Source organism: Acromyrmex echinatior, chromosome 8 (genome assembly GCF_024713525.1).
Source record: "Acromyrmex echinatior isolate Ae372 chromosome 8, ASM2471352v2, whole genome shotgun sequence".
Taxonomy (NCBI): domain Eukaryota; kingdom Metazoa; phylum Arthropoda; class Insecta; order Hymenoptera; family Formicidae; genus Acromyrmex; species Acromyrmex echinatior.
This window is the reverse complement of record NC_141859.1, coordinates 2,639,973-2,664,865: the sequence shown is the minus strand read 5'-3', so window position 1 is coordinate 2,664,865 and position 24,893 is coordinate 2,639,973. Positions and strand designations below refer to the sequence as shown.

The window sequence follows — 24,893 nt, the reverse complement described above, 5'->3', positions numbered from 1 at the left end:
TTTGGACCCAAATTTGATTAGCTGTTCCACTGTGTTATCTCTATTGTAATATTTCACCTGTCTTATTACAGCGTGAGTCACATTGCAAACGTTATAGCAACGTTGCTGCAAGCTACTATATGGATTCATTTTATCTTCCTTCCCTACGTAATGAGCGATCAAGATAGAACGAGCTTACGGCGTCCAGAGAAAACATCGCTTTAACTCACGCTGAAATCTGCCATCTGCGCGGCATCAATCTCGCGCGGATCGGCAATCCTCGCGGGCAAGAGGAGCGTCTTCTCCGCAGATTGCGAGAGAAGCTCCGCTGACGAAGCCGAGAGGACGGCACGATGGTGAATCGTTTCGCGCCCGCTCGCGGGCACGAGCGTGGAACACAATTCCTGGACGGCTGGATGGAAAGTTGGTCTGCGTGCTGCCCGCTGGCCGTGCCATAGGAATTTAAACGGGGATATAAGTATAAGAACGCGGAGACGGGGAGTCGTTCGCGGTAGTGTGAAGCACAAACGCGCCACAGCACCACACCCAGCGTGCCCACCGTCGCGACAACGAGGGACAACAATAGGATCCCGGCCATGCGTGTCGCGGTGATCGTGAGTACCCAGCGAGGCGTCAAAGTGTTGTTCTCCAACCGCGCGCGTCCCTTATCTCGGTTGCCGATACCACCCCCCTGTGAAAATAAATCAAATGTCTATTTCGTAGATTAACTTAAATTTTGATTTAATTTGCTCTTTATCTTATTCTAATTTTTAGAACTGGAAAAAGATGAAGAGCAAAAACTGAGATTGGTCTACTATATACATTTGGTTTTCCATTTTTTATTGGTGTAATTTACAAATTTTTAAATATGTTATAATAATATAATAAAAAAAAAATTACATTTTACTGAAAAGCAAGAATTGATAAAATAACATGGCTGATAATACATACAAATTCTGATATATACCTGATATATTTTGTATAAAAAATAAAGTTAATCTAAGTTGATAGAAATGGATATAAGTGAAGAAGGATTAAATACGGTCGAAGATAGATCTTGGTGTCTACTAATATTTATATGTAAATTTTAAATACATCTTATATATAAACTGCGTGCCATTACTTTTAGATTTGAAATTCAATCATAAACTGAATTAAAATAATAACATTACTAATTAAATTGATTGTCAATTATTTATTAATAATGTAAAGAGCATCTTAAACACTGTAAAAAATTTACTGCGAAAAATATCCGCGAAAATAACTTGTTTGAATTTCTTCAAAATCGAAATTAGTTTTGCGAATGTTTAAATATCTTTTTGTTTCTCTTTCCTTTTCTGTCCAATTATTTTTGATGCATTCCTTATTTTTCTCGAGCATCATGTTTTATATTTTTCACATAAAATCAGGTTTTTAAAACCTTTTCATAGAATACAATATGGAAATATAATTAAGTGGAGAAAGTTTTATTGAATGTTTTTAATTTCATCCAGGAACTCAATTATTTAATAATATTCGTAGATTACAGTAAATTGAAAAATTTTTGAAACACCGATTAGTTTAACTACAAAATTCTTATCATTTTTTATTTATTTATTTATTTTTTTGTATAATTTACTAGTTGCTTTTTTATAATTATTTCTTATGTCTTGTTAGAGATTATTTTTTATAACGTTTAATATAATAAATTATTATGCTTATGCAGTGATATCTTTAAAATTATCTCGTTAATTGCACATGTCTCAAAATATATCTGTTTATGTATTACCGATATCATATTACTTCACGCAATCAAATCTTGCATAATACATCTATTGAATATTTTAGTTATGTAACATGATATTTTATTACAAACATATCATTAATTAATATCTGTTGAGTCTCCTTTTCAAACCACGACACGAAATAAATTATATAACGACAATAATTTTTCTTTCAATGCGATACCACAAATAATAATTAAAAGTAACAGGTTGTTCGCCTTTAAAAAGGAACATATGATTTCTTTTACTCACTGCGGTCATTTCTTCTTATGTTTTGTTATTTTCGCGCGTATCGTCGCATCCCGAATTATGTCCGCTTTCTTTCACGTACGGCTCCACCTGTTCCAATCACTTTCATCTTTTAACCCTCAAGTGGCACGGCGAGATTCCAGCAACGTGAATGTGCCAGGATGTGCGACGGATATTTGAATACCGGCACCACGAGTCTGTCAAGCACGCAGAACTTAAATAATTCTCGTGCGCTTTTTTTTAAGTAAAATAATTCAATTGACGGAAAAGAGAGAGGGCTGTTGCAATTCAGTTTACACAGAGAATGCAAATATATACATCGCGAATACTAGTTTGCCATTACGAACAAGTTTTAACTTGTGATTTCTTCAATACTTCAGGGAAAAATTATTAACTAGATGCATTTATCGAGTGTTCTCTCAAGCGACAACAAACAATATATTGCATTGCAAATTATAATTTAAAAAAAAAAGAAAGTTTTATGAAAAAGAACTTGTTAACACTTTAATTTTCTATGAAAAAGCTACTAAATTTCAATAAAAAAAATAAATAAATAAATTTGTTTGAGTAAATATTTACTAAATGTAAACATATATTAATTTGATACAAAAACCATTATTTTGATATGACTATTTTTTTATTAAGTAAATATTTATTTAGTGTAAATAAATATTTACTTGGTACTATTTAAAGAAATATATCTTAAGATTTAGTAAATTTTTGTTCAGTATATATATATCTGAAAAGTAATCAGTAATTCTTAAGCAATTGAATCGACCGCTTTTATCGATCATTAAAAAAATGTTATTGCGCAAGACCGATATGTGAATGAAAGGGCGGTTGACTTGCAACAGGAATAGGATAAGGAATGCTTTGTTATTCCCCTCGCTAGATTCCGTCTGACGACTGATCAGCCCTTCGTTCAGCGAAAAGTGGATCAGGACGGGAATTCGCGCGTCCTGATCGACATTGCGAAGACCGAAAATCAACGAGTCTGGCGAGCGCGAGTGAAAGCGCCCGACAGGAAAGTCGCGGACAGATTATTTCGCTGTATTCCGCGTAAACGAGCCGGTACGTGCGTGCTCCGACTCGGAACCAGCGTTAAGAAACGAATTCACCGACTTAACTCGGCTTGCCCACCTCTTTCGTCTCACTATCCGTGCATTCCAACATGGACTGCATGTGTTAAAATCTACTTAATGCGCTATTTCTAGTTGATATGGCTCGGCTCATGAATCCATTTTTAGATATCAGTTAGATAAAACTAATGAAAACTTAGTTTCACTTTATATGAACATAGTTTGTGATAAAATTCTGTTTCCGATTTTATGTGCCCTATAAAACTGACTTTACTACATAAATGATCTCTAAATCCGTATTAGAATGCCGGGTAGAATTTTATTTACCGTGTAATCTTTCGTGTAAGGGAAAATGTTTGAATAATTAAGATACATATATGGAATAATTTTAATGAAATATTTAAAAATTTAATTAGATACAAATCTGAAAATAATTTTATTGGACTATCAAAATAATTATATAGCTTAATCTTTATTAGAATGTTAAAATTTATGCAGCATGCTCATCATGCTTGAGTTTTATACACAATTATTTTGATAGTCTAATAAAATTATTTTCAAACTGTATCTATATAATTTTTAGATATTTAAAATTCATTTTTTTTCCCCTATATATAAAATATATAGGGAAATATATATCGAAATATATTTGACGTATAAAATTATATAAATAAAATTATGTTGAAATTTTCGCGAATTTTCAATCGTTCAAACTCCAAAGTAGGTTTAATGCTTTTAAAGAATTAAAATACATCTCATGATGTGTATTCTAATATATATATACATACTCTCTAAAACTTTTAAAGTGAAAATCTCGCGTCAAAGAGTGAAATCTCAGTCTTAAAGATCGAAAATTGAACTACTCTTTTTTTAAGATTGGATTAATTTTCACTCTTTAAAATGAGATTCCACTTTGAAGAATTTAGAATATATATGTATGTATGTCTATTAAAATATCTGACATATAAAATTATAGAATTATATCTTGAATTCTTGGATGCGAATTATAAATTATTTCAAATAAAATGTTTTTAACAAATTTACTTCGATTAATGATAAGGTAGAATTAGATTTGAATATATCATAAATAAGCCTAAAGAAACCTAAGCAAGAAGTCTTTAGTCTTAAAAAATATTAAGCAATAAGCAATGAATGTTTCTGTCGCCTTGTTATATCATATTACGAGACAAATGAAAATTATTACTTAGTGATCTTTCCGTCGTTTCACGCGATAATGGCAAATGGAATTAATTCAATTCTGCAATGAGAATAACGATGAATGTGAAACAGTTACTTTAATTTCCATTGCAGTTTCTACTTTTCAACGCAACGCACGTATAACGTCCATCTACTTTTCGCACTTCCCGTCCTCAGCGAGCCGGTTGACGCGAACGTCGTTTAAATGTCATGCCGATTAAACAGTTACGCGCGTTACTTATATGCGAGATGCCTGCATGCGGTGCTTACGACTTAAGGCCGAATCGAATCACTTTCTCTTTTCTCTTGAACGCGAGACGCAACCGATTTTGCGTACACAAGCGACCGGCACCGCCGGTGCTCGTAATGCGAATTGCAAACCGGAATAATACCGTCCGATCCGGAACGTGTTTCGCGTAACGCGTTACACGCTCATGGCGTTGCCGTTCATTGATTCTACTATCCCGATATCATAATCTTTATTTTTATTTCCATAACGATCGTTATTATTAGCATTATATACACACTTAGCTTGCGCAGCTGCACAAAAATGCTCGTACTTAAATCTCCGATGGAATTATAGGTGAAAACTCGGAAAAAATTAACGACCGCCATTGATATCCGGTATATTTCATTATTTTTCTTTGGAGAAATCACGAGACACAAATTGTGTGCGGATAATTAGAGCTATTTCAAGAGCGCGGCAGGTAGCAGTTCATTATCGCGTTTCCTCTAAGAAACATCGAAAATATAGTAATATAACGGTAACATGCGATGTAGCAATCATCGTAGTTAATTATTCTTTTTTTCACTATTTTTTTTTTAGTATTATGATCATCGATGATTCTCGTAACAACGATATGTCTTTAATTAAATCGGAATTGTCAAAATTTTTCTATAAAAATAACTCCAGAGAGAGAGAGAGAGAGAGAGAGAGAGAAAGAGAGATTTAATTAAATATCTTATATTTAATTAAACTATTCTTAAATATTTAATTAAATATTTTAGATTTTGTTTTTGAGAGACAAAATCAATAATATCATGTAGATATATATATATATATATATATATATATATATATATATATAACAAAAAAGAACGAATTTCCACAAATTTTATTGGCAAAATTAAAAATAATTATTATGCGGATCATTGAATTGTCATGGTTTAATTTGAAGTACAGAATCTTAAATGATAAAAATGTGTCAACATCTACCCTTAATTATCCTTTATTCCGTAATAATTCCAGAGTACAAATGTATGACCAGAAGATTGCAATTGAGGAATGAAAAATAATACATAATTGTATAATTAAAGAATAATTGTATTATTAAAGAATAACGTATCGATAAATGTATAATTTAAGAAATTTTCCAGTTCTTGGCGTGCGTCGCCGCGGTTTGCACGACACAGACTCAGGATGGGCCAAAGGGGGCATCGATCCCGATACGAGCGAATCGTTATCAAAGATTACCTTCTCGACCAGGCGGTACCGGACCGGCGTTTCCCAATCGATTTCGTCGACCGATCTCCTTCAAGTAATACTCTGAGCATTAATAATATACTTATAGGGACATACTTAGGAAATATTATACTTAGAGATGTACTTAGATAATAATATTAATCATGTATAGATTGTATAGCATTCAGAAAAGTTTAATAGAGCAGACTTTCAGATTTGCTTTAATTAATTTTAATAAAATTCTTTTCTTATAATTATCTATTCTTAAGTAACACATCAAAATTTTCGTGACATGAGAGTTGACTGATCTATCCTTCAAATAATATCTTAGTCATCAATCATATAATATACTTAATTCAAATCTGAGATGATTAATTGTGTAGAGATCGGAAGAATTTAATGAAAATGAATAAGCCTTTCAGGTAGGCTTTAATAAATTAATTTTATTAAATGTCTTTTTTGAAATTTGATAAATGACTATCTATGACATAGTCCGCGAAATCTCTGAAGATTTTTTATTTTTTTCAACGATATATCCATTGAAATATGACCTTGTTGGAAAAATTAGCTGCAACGAATATAAATAAATCGCATACTAAGTGTTCGCATAATCTGACTGCGCGAGTAAACTATTCGAGCTATTGGAAAGGCAGGAAAACCAGTTTGGGCGACGCGCATATCTATTCGAAAGATGCAGAATATAAACCTACACACGCTGTTGTTAATTAGTCTAAACGAGTCTTAAGTTTCGTTGCAACGTCCGCGAACATTGCACCAAATAGGAAGCGCGAAATTATCGACGTGTATTTAAGAATAGCCACAGAATTACGCAACCTAACATATGATTCTATCGCTTCTGGACTGCAGGCATGCAAATTGAACAAGAAAGTCCGAATACCGTTCCACGTGAGCGGCTCTGTAAGTATGTAAATACATGTCTAACGTTGTAAATGGTAAAAAATAAAATATAGTCTTGGCATTTTCACATATTCCACTTTTTGCATTTTCTAAAAAGTAAACTACTACGTCTCATTAAGTGTGATCAATATAATTTAAGCGACTTAAAAATGATTAAGTATCTATGAGAGTTACATGTAAATTTCCTTGTAACGCGTAAGCACATTTAATCGCTAATTGAAAAAAATCGCTAAAATTCTAGACCCCGGGGAGGTCCCGGAGACGACGCGCCCGGTACGTTCCGTCCTCTCCGGCCGGTAGCCACGCCTTCGTTCACGCCACATGTGAAACCGGTGAACGAGGAACCCGAGGAGGAAGAGAATCTGTCACGCGATACCATCCGCGAGGATGATGACTCGCGTGACCAGAGTCAGGAGATCAGGAGCCAGGATAGCGTGGAGGATCTAAGTGAGGAGATACCGCGAGCGGCGCCAAATCCACCCAGGGCACCTCCATCGGCCTCAGGACAGTTGGCGTATCGTCCACCTCAAGTGACACCATCGAGTGTCAGGGTGAGTCCCACGACACCTCCGTCGCCCGTTCAATATCGTCCGACACCTCCGCCACCGCCGCCTATCCAATATCGCCCGACGCAGAAGCCTACGAAGGCCCCGAGGAAACAGATCATCGACGACATCACGTTTCAGCAACCAATCAAGCCGCCGCCCAAACCGGTGAAACCGTCTCAGGCTTACGAAATTCGCGGCAAGAAGCCAGTAGCTCAGGTAGGCCCGCTATAGAACATCTTCCTCGAGACCGTAAATAAACTTCTTGTGGGCTTTCCACAATAAGCTATTACCTAAGCTTATAAAATCTTAAGTCATAAAAAATTGACCAATCATAGTCAATTATTCTCATCACGTTCCGACAAGAGACAACGGATTGAAAAGAAGAATATTACTTTAACTAAAATAAGTTCTTATCTCATAACGAAATAATTTTAATACAAGTGCATGAAGAAGACCATATTCAGTAAAGGCTGGTCAATAATGCTTAATAAAATAAATAAGACTAATCTTGATCAAATATGACCTACTTCATGTATTTGTGTTTGAACATTCCTCGGTCAATTTCCATTTAATATTGGGTGCTTTCCATTTGATGACATACGTCGATACAAGCGTTGTTCTATCCTTGTTGACATTCAGAGAGTGATATAGATAGAACGACACTTGTGTTGACTTGTGTCAATTTGTGTCATCAAATGGAAAACATCCATTGTAAATAATTTTATATAAACAGGAATAAAATATGAATCGCGAATCACGCAATCGAGACATCAATATAATCTAAGGCTACGTTCCAAAACTTCCTCTTCGAGGAAAATTTTACTCAAAGTATGTAATACATGTAACGTACACTACATATATATAACATATGAAGTAAAATCTTCCTCGGAGAGGAAGTTTTGGAACGTAGCCCAAGAATATAAAAAAAAAATTGATAGTTTTGAAATTGAAAGGTGAAAGCCGGAATCATTTGACCGTCATGCTTTTTTTTTGTTTGTTTTGAGATACTTAACGTCGCACAACTTATAAACGCGATCAGATAAAACTTGTTCATGCCCCATTACGCAACGGTCTCTAGTCGAATTTATGAAATGACATGCCCGATATTTTTATGTGCTTATTATAAACGAGTTTTAAAATCACTTCGAACAATCAGAATTCCAAGTAAAATTTTATTTTATACGTTATATACAAAATATCAATAAAAAATCAATGGAATGTTTGTAAATAATAAAATATATCTTAAAATGCATACATTAAAATATTGAAATTATAAATAGGATTGTATTCTGAAATTCGATGCAAATTACAGATCTTCTAAAATAGGCTTTAATGGATTGTAATGTATCATATATAGACATCAGTAAAGAGAAATTTATAAACAGGATTCTCTCTTGGAAAAGATTTTCCAATGTCCGACATAAATAATATTTTTGTATATTTTGTAGATTATTAGGCGATACCGGCACGACAACGCAGACGGTTCCATCACGTGGGGTTTCGAGAACGATGATGGATCGTACAAGGAGGAGACGATCGGCGTGGATTGCATAACGAGCGGTAAGTACGGATACATCGATCCGGACGGTATCCGACGCGAGTACACGTACGAGATGGGAATCAAGTGCGACGAGCAAGACCGGGAAGAGGAAGAAGACGGCTTTGTGGATTATCAAGAAAACAAGCTAGTGCTCCCGGATGGGAAGACCATCGATCTCTCGTCGATGGGTAAGAAGCAGGCACGCCGGCCTCAGTTCCAATACAGAAATTAAAGGAATCGAGACTCGCATTTCGCACATTCGCCATCACTCCTGTCGCATTTAACGCGTAATTGTAATTCATAACGTAAAAAAATCATGCGTTTCTTAGGATAAACAACTAGAGTTAAATAAATAAATTAAGATATCGAGATATTAGCGATACAATTCACATATAATTCTATGTAAGATTATTTAGTGTAAATTAGACTTAATAAATAAAATAATAAATTGAGATATTATAATAACATTATAAATGATCTTATCTCCAAAAGTTACATTGAATTCGAGGTAATTCTCTATAATATAGCTCGTTAAACGAAATTCGTTTAATCTAAATCAATATTGATCGTCAATATTGATCATACAATATTAATTACGATAGAAATACATAAGTGACAGAATTATGTAAGTGAAACGACTTAAAATCGCGAGATTTTAATCCTATACTTAACGGAAATAAAAAAATCATTCACAAATATCTAATTCGCATGATCTTATTTGTTCGTAAAATATTAACTTGGTAAAATTCATTTGTCCCACATTGATTGAAAAGGAATCGAGAGCGAACCGAATTCTATATCCAGGAAACAACAATCAATGTTTTATTTCGTTGAATACATTTTTCGACGTTGAAACTTTATTTCGTCGATCATTATTATATATAATAATATCCACGTCAGATTTTTAACTAGACATTGATACAAGTATATACCGTGTTGTGTACATATCGATGTTGTACCTGTATAGGTTTGAACTTGAATAAAGGTAACAAAACTAATAAATATATACAGTTTACGCGAGTTGCAACAAAGAGTATATTACTCTTCGATATATTGTAACAAATTATTCATAATATAGAGAAAATCTCGTGAGCGTCAGATCTGCAAGATTATGCGTACCGAGTAACGCGATATGATGATCCGATATGACGAATGCAGCAGATATGTTCATCGCGAGCCAAGTAACGTATTATTTGTGTGTGTACATGTGATCACGCTACATTATTTTCTTGCGTCTCCCTGTACAATTTGCGCAGTCGTAACCTGCACTCTTGATCCCTCTATGTGATAGGGCTTACAAAGCGAAATATTGAACAATCTAAGAAATCTAAATGACAATCTACGAAGACTACATACGACGATAAAGGGGAAAAACTCTCAGCTTAATTTTTTTAATGTCCTTGCTAGCAAACGGCCGAAAATACTACTCTTAGATTATCATTTTACACAAGAATAACGCTCTCCATTAAGTTCATTCACCTAGAATATTCAATCATTTCTCTCTCTCTCTTGAATTTAAATTCTTTAGAGAATTTTTTAAATATTTTTTAAATATGTAAATATTTGACAGAAATCAATGAAAATTCAAAACGTCTCGTTATCAAAAACATAGGAAACAATTACTGAAGATAAAATTGACCGGTCCGATTGTGAACAAGAACCCAGAGGATTAAAATAGATCTAGCATTCGCAACAACATTCGATATCGCGCTAAAATCCGCCTGAGCATCGTCGTTTTCCACCACCACGATGCTTAAGCATCGCCTTGGTTCCAACAATAATTTAAGATACGGATTCAACAACGTTTACTTTGTGTTATGCGTATATAGATATATATATGTACACATACATCATCGCATAAATAACAGTCGATCAAAAGCAAAGACATTATTACGCGACAAACATTATTACAAAATATTAACAATCGTTGTTCGGATAAAGCGCGCACGCGGCCTCTTCTTCTTATTAGAATATAAGTTAATACTACGGCGTAGTGTAGATTATTGCCTTGTTACAATTAGAGTACAAAAAAAAAAGAGACAAAAGGAAAGTCGAATATATGTGCGCGGGCGTGGACAAACGAACGTACATACGCACGAGCACGCGCTACGCACGCGCATCGTGCGTGCCATTGACGTTCCATGTGAGAGGAACGTGCGAGAGAAACGCGCCGGAATTACAAAAAGGACTGGCCCCGCACAAAGGTAACGATATGTGTCGATCGATCTAGTCGATCAATCGATGTGGTCCATCCTACCATGGGCCCTTTTCTCTCTTGGATGTCTAATACGCTGGACTGGTTACAGTGGACACTTGTTTCGGTGTGTGCTGGCCTTGTGCCAACGCCCCGCTCTTTACCGCCTTAAACTTCAGCCAAGCGTCGTAACCGTATGCCACCATTGCGCAAAATCCGAAGAACTGTAAATAAATTTCAGTATTAAACATCAGAAGAGTATATTCGTTTGCTGACTATTTTGAAAAGAATAAAAAAAGCTTTAAACATATTTACAGCAAAAAAATATTTTAAACGATAAACATTTATATTTTTAAAAATTCCTTATTTTACAATGACTTATGTTCTTTCTTTATGAGAGAATTAGAGTGTCTTTGTCGACGTTTTTTTGACTTGCGTTGACTAAGGCATTACAATGCTATTCAAAAGATGTACTAAAAAATTCTTACCGCAGCAACGCCGAAAGCCTCTGTGTAACGCGCGAAGTCAGCTGCCAAGGAAGCGGCCAGCAAATAGAAAAGGGTCCATACCGTGCAGAATATAAATTCCTGAAATTACATGCATCAATTTGTAGCATGCAGATGAACATCTTCAATCGATAGCGATAAAAACTGAGTTCGTGCGCGGCTGAGGTTGTAAAACGCCTCTTCTGTACATCGAGATGTTACACGACATTACGATGCCTACGTAATATCATATAACCTCGGCCTTAAAATTCTTAAAAGGTCAATCTGATTATGAACGATCTTTGGCCCAGCATATACGACAACCGCTCTTGTTATATTGCGATCGATCGTTCACCCGTGAGTATAAAAATCAGAGCAACGGATCGATTTTTACATTCGTGTATAAACTTTCTAGTGGGCTTTCACTCCCTGCTCTTATTACACGTGTGTATCCGTGTTATACCAGTATTATCGAATACGACCTGTTCTATATACTACTCCCTCTTATTTGCGTTTATTTTAAACGCGCCTTTGCACAAACAAAATAAAGAATCTTACAGTCAAGAGGTAGTCGATTAGCAACACGATGCGAAGCACGATCAGTGACTTACAATTTTAAGCCAAGGGATCCTGGCGAATTTCTCCACAATGTGGAACAGGTAGAGAACGAGAAGGATGCCCGTGAACCAGAAGCCGCCCATGGCCACGGTATTGAACCATCCTCCCCGGCTGTGACTGCTGTGTACCGACACCGTTATGCATATAAATCCTAAGAGATTTAGTACCTGAAAGAAGACCCCAGCATGATTATCATTCTTGAAAATTCTTCGCGCAGCTGAGCAAGCACGCATTGTGCACAAATACAAAGCGCTTCGCGGGGCTCTTATAATCGTCGTGAGAGATTTAAGAATCTATTATAGCCCGTGACGCAACTGGCCTTACACCGCCCGCTGTAATTCACGGTAGATATGCATTTTGTACACAATGTTCATGCTGCACATTTAATGAGCCAAGCGTTAAATGTCTCCTTTAATTTTCTAATTCTTGATCATTTTTCGACTAATTAATATTTTTACCTGCAAGCATTTTTTTTCTATAAATTCAGAGACTCAAATATAAGAAGTTTATATTGCACAATTTAGTATCTTTCACATTGAACTTTAATAATTAATTTAGGATTCAAAATCTCTTAATAAACGGTATACTGAGACTTGTCGAGCAACTCACTTACAAGTGACTATTAAATCAAATACTAAAAGCACTTCTCGTAAATCGCTTAACAAAATTACTGTAAAATTATACAAGCGAAGGATGAATGTGTGTCACACTCACCACTTGTACGATTTTTAGCATGCCGGGCAATGTCCTCACATATGACGGATCGAACCGTATATTGGGCTGAGTCGTCGTGGTAGTAGTCGTCACGGTGGTCGTGGTGGTGTGCTGCCCTGGGAAACCTTGATCCATCGTCTCCGGTTACTCTAAAACTGTAACGCAACGAAAACAACATGTAGTAAGTAATGGATATCTCTACTTGCTTCGCGAGTCGCCGCCACCTGATCTGATACGTACGACAGCGATTCTTTGTAAGGGTACGTCTCAAATGAAATAAATGAACGACCGAGCATCGATCGACCTGCGCGAAAGCAGGGATGAGGAAAAGATGGACCTTAAAATAAAGATCCGGTGACGTTTGTCAAACGCGAAGTGTGTTGAAGTAAATTTGCGATCACCGAGCGAATGATTGAAATGCGCTCTTCTTCTCAAGCCTTCTGCTTTCCAAAGATTTCATCTTGAGAATTAGATAAATCTAGTGTGAATAAATAAACGTATCGATACTATCGATCTTTAATTAAAAATATTTTATATCGGGAAGAATAAAGACTGCGAGTAAGTGGTATTTCTATCAATGTAAATTTAATTTTAACTTTTGGTTTTACTTACTCTTCATCTTTTTCTAATTCTAAAAATTAGAAAAAAAGTAAGTTGAACAAAAATTAATCCAGTCTGCAACCTGGCTCTTTTTATCCAGTCCAAGTTTTTTTATTATTCTAAAATTTCAGAAAATATAAAAAAAATTCAGGATTATTTTTCAATATCTCTATTATATTATCAAATAGGTTTTTGTTGATTATTTTAGGGAAGAAAACTGACTTTCGCCCTTTTCTTTATTTCAGAGAAATTTGGGAGTGAAATTTTGCTTGTGTAAAAAAACCTAGATTGTAGACGGAGGGTTAATCTATAATATTGAAGAAAACAGGCATTGGACCGACCACTTGAGATGCAAAACTATTTCTGCAGAAAAAAAACATTTGAAGGACATGCTTATGTAACTTCTGCATCGGAGATGCTCTCGTGCGAATGTCGGAGAAAATAGCACACGTTCTGATATTTACTATCCAGCGCTATTGATTATGCCCAAAGCTTGCTGTCTGTTTATAATTAAACGCACGAATTGCGATACAACGCCGTGTCTCGCAAATATACCTTCGTGTATTTGCATCTAGTCGATTGATGACTTCCTTTGCTGAGAACTATTCGTCATCTACTCCTGACAACGACAAACCGACACAATCGGCTATTTCATCGTAAACATTACATTAACTATCCATATCATCAAATATTAAACTTTATTAAATTCTTATAAATAATTATATATATAGCTTGTAAATAACAGATAGTTGAATAATAAATATATATAGCTTATAAATAACAGATAGTTGGATAATAAAGTCCTCTGATTGTAATAATAAAAAAACAGACATATGAGATAATAAAAAATTTTATATATGTTATATTTTAATATAGTCCTTAGTGATATCGAAACACTTCATACATCTTTCATACAAAACTTCAAAATATTTTTTTAAGTCCACATTTTTTAAAATCCTATTTATAGCAGTTGTTATATTCCTTTAATGATCCTCAAACACCTTGAAAATATTTCTTTATCTTTCATGATATTTTTGAGCTTTCGGAACAACATGTTAAAAACAATAATTTTCTTGTGATACGTTATTATGTAATTTAATTGGTCAAGAAAGAAGTTAAGATTAACTATTCTATCAGAATCTGGTTTTTTCGGCTTTCATATTGTTTCCTAAAACCTCAAAAACATGAAACCTGAATACCTTTCAAAGTCAAGAATATTCTGAGAAATGTGATGATGCTGATGTGATTCTGAATAGCATTTCAACTACAGACTTTAATAAATATTTTGAAGCTTTGTATCAAAGAAAGAAAATGTGTGAAGTGTATCAAAGAAAGAAAATGTACGAAGTATATATCATAGAGAACTACTTTAAAAGAGAAAATATGTATCTGAGATGTTTTTGTTTTTTCATTGCAGTCTGGAAACTTTATTGTCAGACCGTGTATATTGTCTCATACACTCTTTATTATATGTATATAATATTATTCTACTTTCTCAGACCTTTTTCAAAAACCAAACGATTGATCACATTTTTATAAAGTTCTCAATTTTATTTATGCAATTTTAGACTTTTTCTTATTTTCTTTATATTTCTAATTATAAAATAATTTTTTTAATCGAATTTTCGTATATTATTTTTTTGACAATATCAGAGAACATTTATTTATATCTTTATCAATTTTTACTACATCTTATTTTACTGATCTGTTTATCTTTCGAAATGCTCGCATTATAAATAATGCTATTATACAGGGTGTATCTGAAATAATGCCCACTAATTATATAGCTATTCCTAATAAAAAACTGAGTCGAAAAGTCCTTTAATATTTTGCAATTTGCGCAATATTTTTTTTAATCATCTAATGAGCAAAATATCTAAAATCAACATATAAGACAATTAAGATATCTTTGAGATTTCTTTAAAAAACATCTTTAAAATATTTCACAAAGACCATTGAAAGATTGTCTTATACATCGATTTTATCCATTTACTCAGCAATTTTTAGAAATTCATATTTCATTAACTATTGTGAAAATATTGCAAAATGATAAAGGACTTTTCAATTTAATTTTTTATTAGAAATAGCACTGTATGATTAGTGGGCACTATTTCAGATACACCCTGTATAATAAAATAAGACATAAATCGCAGACATCTAAAAGTTTCAGTAATACGTCAAAGCATCAGTCAACTCGATGCATACATGAAAGACACACGTATACTCCATTTAAACATATTCTTCCTCATTTCCCGCACTTAACGCTCAATTAATGTCCTCTGTGAGATTACGCGCAGGAAAGAGAGAGAAGGGGGATGCTAGTCGCTGGAGATATGTACCGCAATCAACGTCGAGAAACGGGGAAAATGAAAACGCCATCGCGGATCGATTACGAGAGCTATCATGCAGGCGTAAAAGGCGTAAACTCGTTTACGTCGACGATAACGATGCGGATGATCGACGCGTCTGGTGATCCCAAAGTTCTATCGCGACGTCACGTCACCGAAATTATTTTCCAAAAATCGTTCAACGGGATGTTATTCTAGAGCGATTATTCTACAAATCTGTTTTATGTGGCTAAAGTAGTGTACTTATACTTTGGAATTTAAGTATAATGAGATAAGATATACACTGTTCAATTCATAATTATAATTTTATTGGGTCATCTAAAAAGTATCCGCAGTTTTTTGTCACTAGATGTGTGTTGATGGTCATATATCTAGTGACAAAGTACCGCGGATACTTTTTAGATGACCCAATACACCCAATTTTTGAGTTATTTTTAATTCATTTCTGTAAGTCGCCACTGTTTCCATATATTGTTAAATTAACTAAAATTAATGAAATTAAATAATTTAAATCAAGAAAATATATTATTGGGTCATCTAAAAAGTATCCGCGGTTTTTTGTCACTAGATAGTGTTGATGGTCAACACATCTAGTGACAAAAAACCGCGGATATTTTTTAGATGACCCAATACATTTGACTCAAATTTAGTTTATTACTTACTAGGTGCACACATAAAAGTAACACGTTCATTAATATGGACGTGTTACTTTGACACTAACTACAGAAATGGATTGGAATCGATTTGCCATTGTTCCTTTAATATCTGACAGTGTTAACGTTTGACGTTTAACAAAAGCGAGAAAGAAAATTTTAGTGCAGGGATAAAACAGATCTTTTGAGGTAAAAAACAGATCTTTTCTTAAACGAAAAGCAACATTTGTGAGCGAACCGTGAAAGCGTACCGTTCGTCTGAGAGATCGCAAGCCTCTCGAAGATGCTCTCGGGATTCGGGTTACAGACCGCGGCATCCCGTTTATTATGTCACTCGAGACGCGTGCCGCGGGAATTACTTAATCTCGCAGCGTGAGGTCATCCCGCCTGGAAATAGACGGTGACAGTTCGTAGCGAGCGACAGCGTGAGGTGCGGCTGTGCACGTGGTCGTTAAATCCTCCCACGATGCGGATGGGAAAAGATGGGGCGAAAACGCTTATAAATTCGTACAACGCGGCAAGCATCATGTTTTATCGAGCATGCAACGCTAATCCCTAAAATCTCCGGAATTTACCGTTAATATGTAATTACATAATAAATAAAACATCATTAACGTCTTATATTATTACATCTTTATAATAAAAAAATTATTATTTAATAACTTGGCGTACATGCTGAATTAATTCAGAGATAAGAATTTAATTAATAATTTATAGTCAATAAAATATTAATATACACACATACACACATCTCATTATCTTATAATATATTATTAGGTGTTGGAATTAATTCGTAGCGTTTTTAATGAAAGAATGTTATTTATTTCACATGAGCATTAAAAAATACATTAATGAAAGTACTTCCCATCACTTGTAAAACGCTACGAATTAATTCCAACACCTAATATTATAATAAAAAATTTATTTTTTAATAACTTGACATGCATACAGAATTAATTCGGAGAAAAGAATTTAGTTATATTGAGTATTATCAATATTATATTAACAGGAGATTTATGTTATCAAAAAACTTTAAAAAGTTAAATTTACTCCAAACTATCGCTGTTCTTTAACATGTAACACAACTAATTATCATTTTAAATCTTTTAAAAAAAAATTCACTTCTAGTCTGGTATTGCATTATTAATGACGCATATATGAATGCATTTATGAATTCCACATTTCATACTTCATCGATGAATTCCGTTATATTATTATTCACGCGTCATAAGCGTACGTAACGCGATTCTTTTTGCCATCATCAGAATAAAATTACAGTGCCATCATCAGAATGAAATTATAGTGCATATCGGCGAAACTAACTTAATGACAGAAACGACGATCGATTAAACCAATAAAAGTTTCGCTTAACTTAGTTTCGGCGAAACTTTTAACTATATAATTCATTCTACCTACGAAATCTTGTTTAACCGGATTTTTTTATAGCTTGTGAAAAAATTTATCTTTCCAAATAAAAAATTGATGACAAATAAATCACTGATGTAATCACAATTATTTAAAATCAATTTCTGAGACCTATTTTTAAAAACAAAATTTTTCGAATCGCCTAATGTTTATGTCATATACACAAAAAAATACAAAATATAATATTATATAATTTTATATTTTATTTTTGACTATGAGTTGGCGAATTGCAAAAAAGAACTTCACACTAATTATGTAGAAAATTTGGTACCAATGAACACAAAACGTATACACATGACTCAAAAATTTTTATGATGTATCAAAAGTGTAAAACTTGTGCTCACACAGAACACCTTTAATATACACATCTTAACTAAAAAAACTATCTATTATTATTTAAGTCATGTGTACACTGAAAAAAATTATTAAATTTTATTAAATATTTGTTTGAATGATACTAATGAAATATTTACTAAATGTAAATATATATTTATTTAATTTAAGGATAATTTTTTACTTTGAATAAATGTTTATTTACTGTAAATAAATATTTCGTTAATACTATACAAACAAATATTCAATAAAAGTCAGTAATTTTTTTTTTCAGTATATATAGAACATTTTTTTTTATTCACCACATTATAATATATATAAAAACCAATACATTTCACCGAAATCTAATTTCCCATGTAAATAATACTGGGTATCCTTTATAAGTGAGCCACAGGTTGCGTATCTCACTGAATTAAATTTTATCGGGAGTTATATTTAAAAAATTTAGATACACTTCCAAGTAACACACGGCCTTATGAAAGATTGATTGACGATTAAGTTAAGCGAGGTTAATTAAGTTGGCTCGAAGGCACTCCAAATGAGAACCACGGATCTTAAAAGGCCCGAAACTACGTCTTATTTCGCAGCTGTAAGGAGATATCAATGAATATCGTAGAGATGGAACATATGCATAAACACGTGTGGGTGAAGAACTAATATTGTTGTTGCAAGAAGATACGGAATACTAATCTAAACGACCCACTCGAATGGAGACGTTAAAGTTCGACGAACGCGACGCCATATCGGATGTCCTATCCTAAAGATCGATCAATTTCGAAAAATCTGCTTTCTTTCTCTCTCTCGTTTTCATAAAACTCAATAATTAAACTGTCAGAACTTTTCTAGAATTGTAATTGATTTACGTAATTTATTAGAATGACACTTTCATGATTCTTTAAAAGATGGGCGAAAGGGAGGGGCATATATAATCCGATTTTATATTTAAATATTAACGATCTGGAATTTATTTAGACAGTCATTTCGTTAATTGAATGAAATTTTTCATGTTCATTTAAAAAGTCAGACTTAACATAACTGTAAATTTAATAATAAAATATTAATCAATTTTATCAATAATTTTATTAATAATTTAATAGTGAAACTTAATAATAACTTTATTGAAATACAAATGATACGAAAAATTTTATATGAAATAAAAATATTGTGCGAAGAGCTGAGCTTCAAAAAGTAAGCAAATAATAATATTACTATTTTTATTTGTCTAGATTTTTATTTGAGATAAAAATATGCCGCCTTCGAAAAGGTTTCAAGAATCGTCGCATGATTAATACTTTCATTTAGTGACACAAATCGACACAGATATCGTTCTATTTTTGTTACTTACTGGAATGTTAAGTAAAATAGAATATCTATGTCGACTTGTATCTTTAAATAAAGCACTCACATTGTCTCGAATTAATCTAACATTGTTTCAAGCATCGTTAAATTCATAATATCAAATTATATCCAATTTGAGTTATTTTTAATAATATCTATAAGTCGTTAACTACATCTACTCAATATATCATTAATTTGAAACTAAAATGGAGTTAAACAATTTAAGAAAAAAATGTATAAACTTTTAGTACACACGATAATTTCTCGACTGATAATTCACGATAATTCACGATAATTAGACTACACGCAATAGGTTATTCGTGTCTTAAGTTAATTTTCATCACCTTAATAAATATACAAAAATTATTAAATGATTCTTACACTTTAACATCTTTAGAAAGTATTTACGAGGTTGTGTATTCAAAACAATTATATATAAATGTTATAACTAATTACTTGATACTCCAAGTTTTTCGAAGAAAAAAAATGTGTGTAGGACGCGAATGACCCAATCGTGTGTATTAAGAATTAAATTTGATTCAAATTTAGTTTATCATTTACTTATAAGTGCATACGTTAAGGACGATGTTTATCTTGACATTAATCACAGAAATGAATTAATTTACATTTTGACTCAGACGGAAGTTGGAAATAACAAAATGTTTAACTCAAGGAACAGAATTGTCACTACTCCTTCAATATTTAACAGCGAGGAATATCTCGCGTTAATTGAACGTATAAACGTATACTAGACGCGTCACTCGTGCACGGGCGCGTAACGTAATTTCCCTAATTGCGATCGAGCGATGAAATTGTAACGTAGACAAATGCAAAACGTCACAAGCGAGTTCTTCACAACACAGATTCCACTCGCGATGCAGCGAGACTCACATGAGAGAGAAAGAAGTTTCCGTCGATCGTCCTCGTTTTCGTCAATCCTCTTCGTCACCCGAATCGGTTGTGAAAAGCTGTCAAAACGATATGTCTCACTCAGGCGAGATGAAAACGGAGTGAGACGGTCGCGTCTACGTTACGCGTTAAATTAGTGTGAATATCGACTAGATTGTGCGTTGCGTCGCCTCGTGTCAATTCGCGTCGATTTCGTGCTCCGATCATTCGAAGATCCGAGGAACGAGAACGGTGCGATTCGGGCGTATTCGCGTACTCGCGAACGTTAATTCCCTCGAGCGGTGTGAAGGCGGTCGCGAAACGCGCGTCGCAGTCGTCACAGATTTTCGAGCAACGAACTTTTTGTTATTACCTGTTCCACCTGTTACTGCTCCTCTTCTTTCTTCTCCACTTATATCGTTTAACCCCTTTTGCGAATTGTCACGGCGACAGGCGACACTACGCTTCCGTTTTCTTCTTCTCTCTCAGAGACACTCGATTCCAACGGAGAGCCGCAAACAACTCAAGTCTGATCAACGATCATTCACGACGCTCACTCGAATCTCTGGCTTCTACTTCGCGTCCCGAGTCCCGGCGTGAGTAGTTGAATGCGTGAGTCGCGTTCACCCCTCTTTCTCTTCCTTCCTTCATTCCTGTCAGGATCATAGTGGAAGTGTAAGGAGTTCCGCGCAATAAAAGGAACAGGGAACATAGAATAGAGAATAAGAATTTCAACCTATCAGAATCTATGTATTCCACGATACATGATTTCTGATAGGTTGAAATTCTTATTCTCTGTTCTCTGTTCCCTATTCCTTTTATTGTGCGGAGCCCCTAAAAGATGTGCTCTTGCGCATGTTCAACATAAGAAGAGCGATATCCAGAAGCCGTCATATTGCCGCGGTTATTTGAAGTTGACGCGATGTCATTATATCATTATGACATTATAGGTCTGTTTTTTATTGCTACACTCTGAACCGGTGCAATAAGTTGAAATGAAACAAATGTATATTTGTTTGGTGCAAACTTGGTCGGGCCGAAAACGCTATATATTGAGTTCTTTCCTTTGGAAATCGAAAAAAATGTAAATTGCTGCATCCTTTTTTTTGGAAACTATTTGTACATATTTTTATTTAACACGTACACATATCCGCAATACGTTACTTCAAAGTTACTGCGATGTAAATGTTTAAAATGGCCGCATCTGGTTATATAGAACGGTACGAAATTCGTCTCGAAAACGAGCACACTTTTTATACTTCCACTATGAGGATAAAGCGGGAAGCACAGATTCTTGCATAATGCATAACACATAAGACATAAGAAATTCAGCCAATCAGAGTTCTTTATTTCATGGAAAGGAAGGAAACGAAGGACTTTGATTGGTACATTTTCTTATGCATAACGCATAACATATAAGACATAAGAAATCCAGCCAATCAGAATTCTTTATTTCATGGAAAGGAAGGAAACGAAAGACTTTGATTGGTACATTTTCTTATGCATTACGTGTTATGCGTTATGCAAGAGTCTGTGCTTCTCGCTTAACTGACTAAACTAATCTTAAAATATACAAAGACGAGACTCGTTCTCATATTAACAAAAGAACTTTTGCGAACGCATCAAGAAGATCGAAATAAGTTTTGGAATTCATTGAAAGTGCGTTCATACCGTTCATACGTGAGTATTTTGGTGAGTATTTTTTACAGTTGAATTTTTATTCAACTATCTTTTTTTAAAATCTCTGATTAATATTTGGATTCTTAATTCCAAATAAGACACTGCTTGTCAATAGCTTAAGTAAAACATTACATACATTTCCTGCTCTACTGCTATGTCCTATATATCGCATGAATGAAATGATCATATTCAGTTCATATTTTTCCATTCATTTCTCTTGTAAACTTGTAAATTTCAAAATCATAATTTGAAAGTCTCATTACTTTCGAGTTTCTCGTAAATTATTCAAATATGGGGAAACTACTTTTTGATTGGAGTATATTATGTGAAGAAATAATCTACGTAGCGATAGGAAACTGTAATTTACAATTTTCTTTACGAGTTGGGTAGCTACATTTACTGCGTCTATGATCGCCACATGAACAAATGTCATAAGGTTCGTTGTGGCCGAATTTTTTATATTTTTTATCTTTTTTCTCTATCTTTTTCTCTACGATTTCTAATTAATACATCTGTCTTATTTTAAACGCAGGAAATACTTAATAGTGTATTGCAAAGAGCAGATACATCCCACATTTTTATATTCTACACATAGAAGAACCTAGGTAGTAGTATCTGGGAGCAAAGGACATTCATGGCATACGTAGTGATGCAAAGTAACGAGGTGGGGAGAGGGTCAACCAGTGGATGACGGAGCAGATTGCTCGGAGTCCACGACAGCTGAAAAAGCAAAAAGAGACAGTCAGTCGCACGCTGAAAACTTTCGCAAGAAGACGATATACGTCTTCCTTACTCAAGAGGTTAGCTCAGTGCGATGGTTCTAGGTAACGTCGACTACCGATAACCGAAATTGAGACGCGATGGCAACAGGTAAGCGACGCAGCATCCACACATCGTCCGGGAACCCCGGCTCGTCTGGTTACTCTGGCAGTCCGCGTTCGAGCAGCCGGATGAACTTCCGACCGAGCAACACACAACAGGAGGATCGTGGTGGCACTCGACCGACCGCAGCACCGAGTTCGATCGGCCTTATCCTGGTCACCATGTTGCTGCACATCTGTAAGAAGTCCCTGCTGTTCGACACCCGGCTCAAAGTGGCCATCTACTGCGGCACGATATTCATCGTTTCCCTGATCGCAGACTTCATTGCGATGCCGCGCACCTATTTCTCCAGATCCGACAATGCCCTGAATCAGTATTTCGTTAAGTGGGGCTGGGGCTGGCTGCTGTCCATAATTGTACCCTGGGTCGTTTTAACAGCGCACACGCTGGGTTGTGGCCGTCGACGGATTCTGCTGAGACATTTGGCCCGCGTTATACTTGCCACTTGTGCCTGGTTGATCTGGACAAAGCTGTTCAATTATATTGAAACCAACTATGGCAGATGTCTGGGCACCCGTGACATTCACGTGCAGTCTAAGGCAAAGTGTCTACAGTCAGGTAGATTCTGGAGTGGTCTTGATATATCTGGACATACATTTATTTTAATTTATTCAAGTCTCATCCTTGCTGAAGAAGGTTCCTCTCTGGTAGGATGGGAGGGTATCAAGGATTTGATAATGAGAGAAGAGCACACGCGATCTGTGCCAACTGAGACCAGTACTGGCCCATTGCGTAATCTCTCAGATGATGATCTAGGGTTCTTGAAGAAGGCTCACCGGGCACTCACGCCGTATTTACGTGGTCTTTTCGTGGCAATGACGTTGCAGCAGCTACTGTGGGATATCATGTTAGTGTCAACAATGCTTTACTATCACATCATGATCGAGAAATTCCTGGGTGGCGCAGCTGCGGTCATTACGTGGTATGTTACATATCAATGGTGGTACAAGCTGCCCAAGATTGGCCTGCCAGCACCTGGCGATGGTCTCTTTAAGTACAACGAGATAAAGATTAATCCGGAGATCAATGCCAGGGTGAGACGTAGTACACTGAACGGCACCAATCAACCAAGGTTTATGGGAATGCCGATCAGAACAATGCAAGAGCCCTCAGAATTGAATTCGTCGTTCAGACAAATGGATCTCGATGCATCTGTTACGAGAGGATAAAAACGTCCTCAGTGAACGTCACATTGGCACTCTTGTTTCTTTGATATTTAAAGTGCAATTTGGTGATCGCGTAGCATGAACCATCTTTTACATAGGAACTGAATATTCTGAGAATATCCAAACAGCACTTATAATATCTTATGATTTACGAAATTTCCATTTCTAGATACTTAAATAATTGAAACGTTGCACCGTGGCGAATATAAAAAATGTATATACGTATAATATTTAAATAAGTAATCTGGAAATATATAGGGCTCTCTTATGTTTAGTACAAAGATCTATTCGAATATAAGAATTATAAAAAATATAATTTCATCTGAAAAATACATACGGGTGCCTTCCTTCAGTTTTCTATTCGTAAGCAAAGAATTTCAAATACGTATACATTGGAATTTGGGCAATCAAGTTCGTTTAAACTTGGAATGATTTTAAGTTCTACTTTGCTTTCAAATTATTTATAATTATAGGATAATAAACAGGAGTATGTACCTGTTTTTTCGGTTCTGGAATGTTGTTAAGAAAAAAAAGACACATTATTTATTTGTATAGAATTTAAAGTCGGTGTCTTTGATAACACTCTTTTGTTTTGTACTTACTATTTAATAAAGACTGTTGTTAACAAAGCGTCTGTTTTTCTTAAGTTAACAGAGTGTTTACGACATGAAATTAACATAGTTTATATGCCATGCTATATTTATACGGAAGAAAAGTACAAAATATATAGTTCTTATTATGAAATCTTTCTTCCTCATGAGTAGTCACAATCGCTGTATATTTGAGAGATAATATATTCCCTGTTATTCGTAAAATTATTCTTCCGCATTGTTA

At 34.6% G+C, this 24,893-nt stretch overlaps 3 protein-coding genes across 4 annotated transcripts; 2 read left to right on the top strand and 1 right to left on the bottom strand.

Annotated features, from left to right (window-relative positions):
• Positions 1-392: 392 nt before the first annotated feature.
• Positions 393-9,431, top strand: LOC105150132 (uncharacterized). Its single transcript, XM_087408662.1, has 4 exons — positions 393-593; positions 5,645-5,805; positions 6,889-7,411; positions 8,644-9,431. Exons 1-4 carry the CDS (start codon positions 576-578, stop codon positions 8,965-8,967), a joined length of 1,026 nt encoding a protein of 341 aa, XP_087264788.1. The 5' UTR covers positions 393-575; the 3' UTR covers positions 8,968-9,431.
• A 96-nt stretch (positions 9,432-9,527) lies between these two features.
• On the bottom strand, positions 9,528-21,014 carry LOC105150133 (CKLF-like MARVEL transmembrane domain-containing protein 4). 2 transcript variants are annotated; one of them, XM_011063007.2, is made up of 5 exons: positions 20,705-21,014; positions 12,747-12,901; positions 12,026-12,199; positions 11,418-11,516; positions 9,528-11,153 (listed from the first exon to the last, which is right to left on the bottom strand). In XM_011063007.2, the coding sequence occupies exons 2-5, from the start codon at positions 12,879-12,881 to the stop codon at positions 11,019-11,021; spliced, it is 543 nt and encodes a 180-aa protein (XP_011061309.1). In that variant the 5' UTR covers positions 12,882-12,901; positions 20,705-21,014; the 3' UTR covers positions 9,528-11,018. The 2 variants fall into 2 exon arrangements, with proteins under 2 accessions (XP_011061309.1, XP_011061310.1); XM_011063008.2 differs by lacking the exon at positions 20,705-21,014 and adding an exon at positions 20,335-20,483.
• A 1,295-nt stretch (positions 21,015-22,309) lies between these two features.
• Positions 22,310-24,688, top strand: Fitm (acyl-coenzyme A diphosphatase Fitm). Its single transcript, XM_011063153.2, has 2 exons — positions 22,310-22,447; positions 22,544-24,688. The coding sequence occupies exon 2, from the start codon at positions 22,872-22,874 to the stop codon at positions 24,060-24,062; it is 1,191 nt and encodes a 396-aa protein (XP_011061455.2). The 5' UTR covers positions 22,310-22,447; positions 22,544-22,871; the 3' UTR covers positions 24,063-24,688.
• The last annotated feature ends 205 nt before the right edge of the window (positions 24,689-24,893 follow it).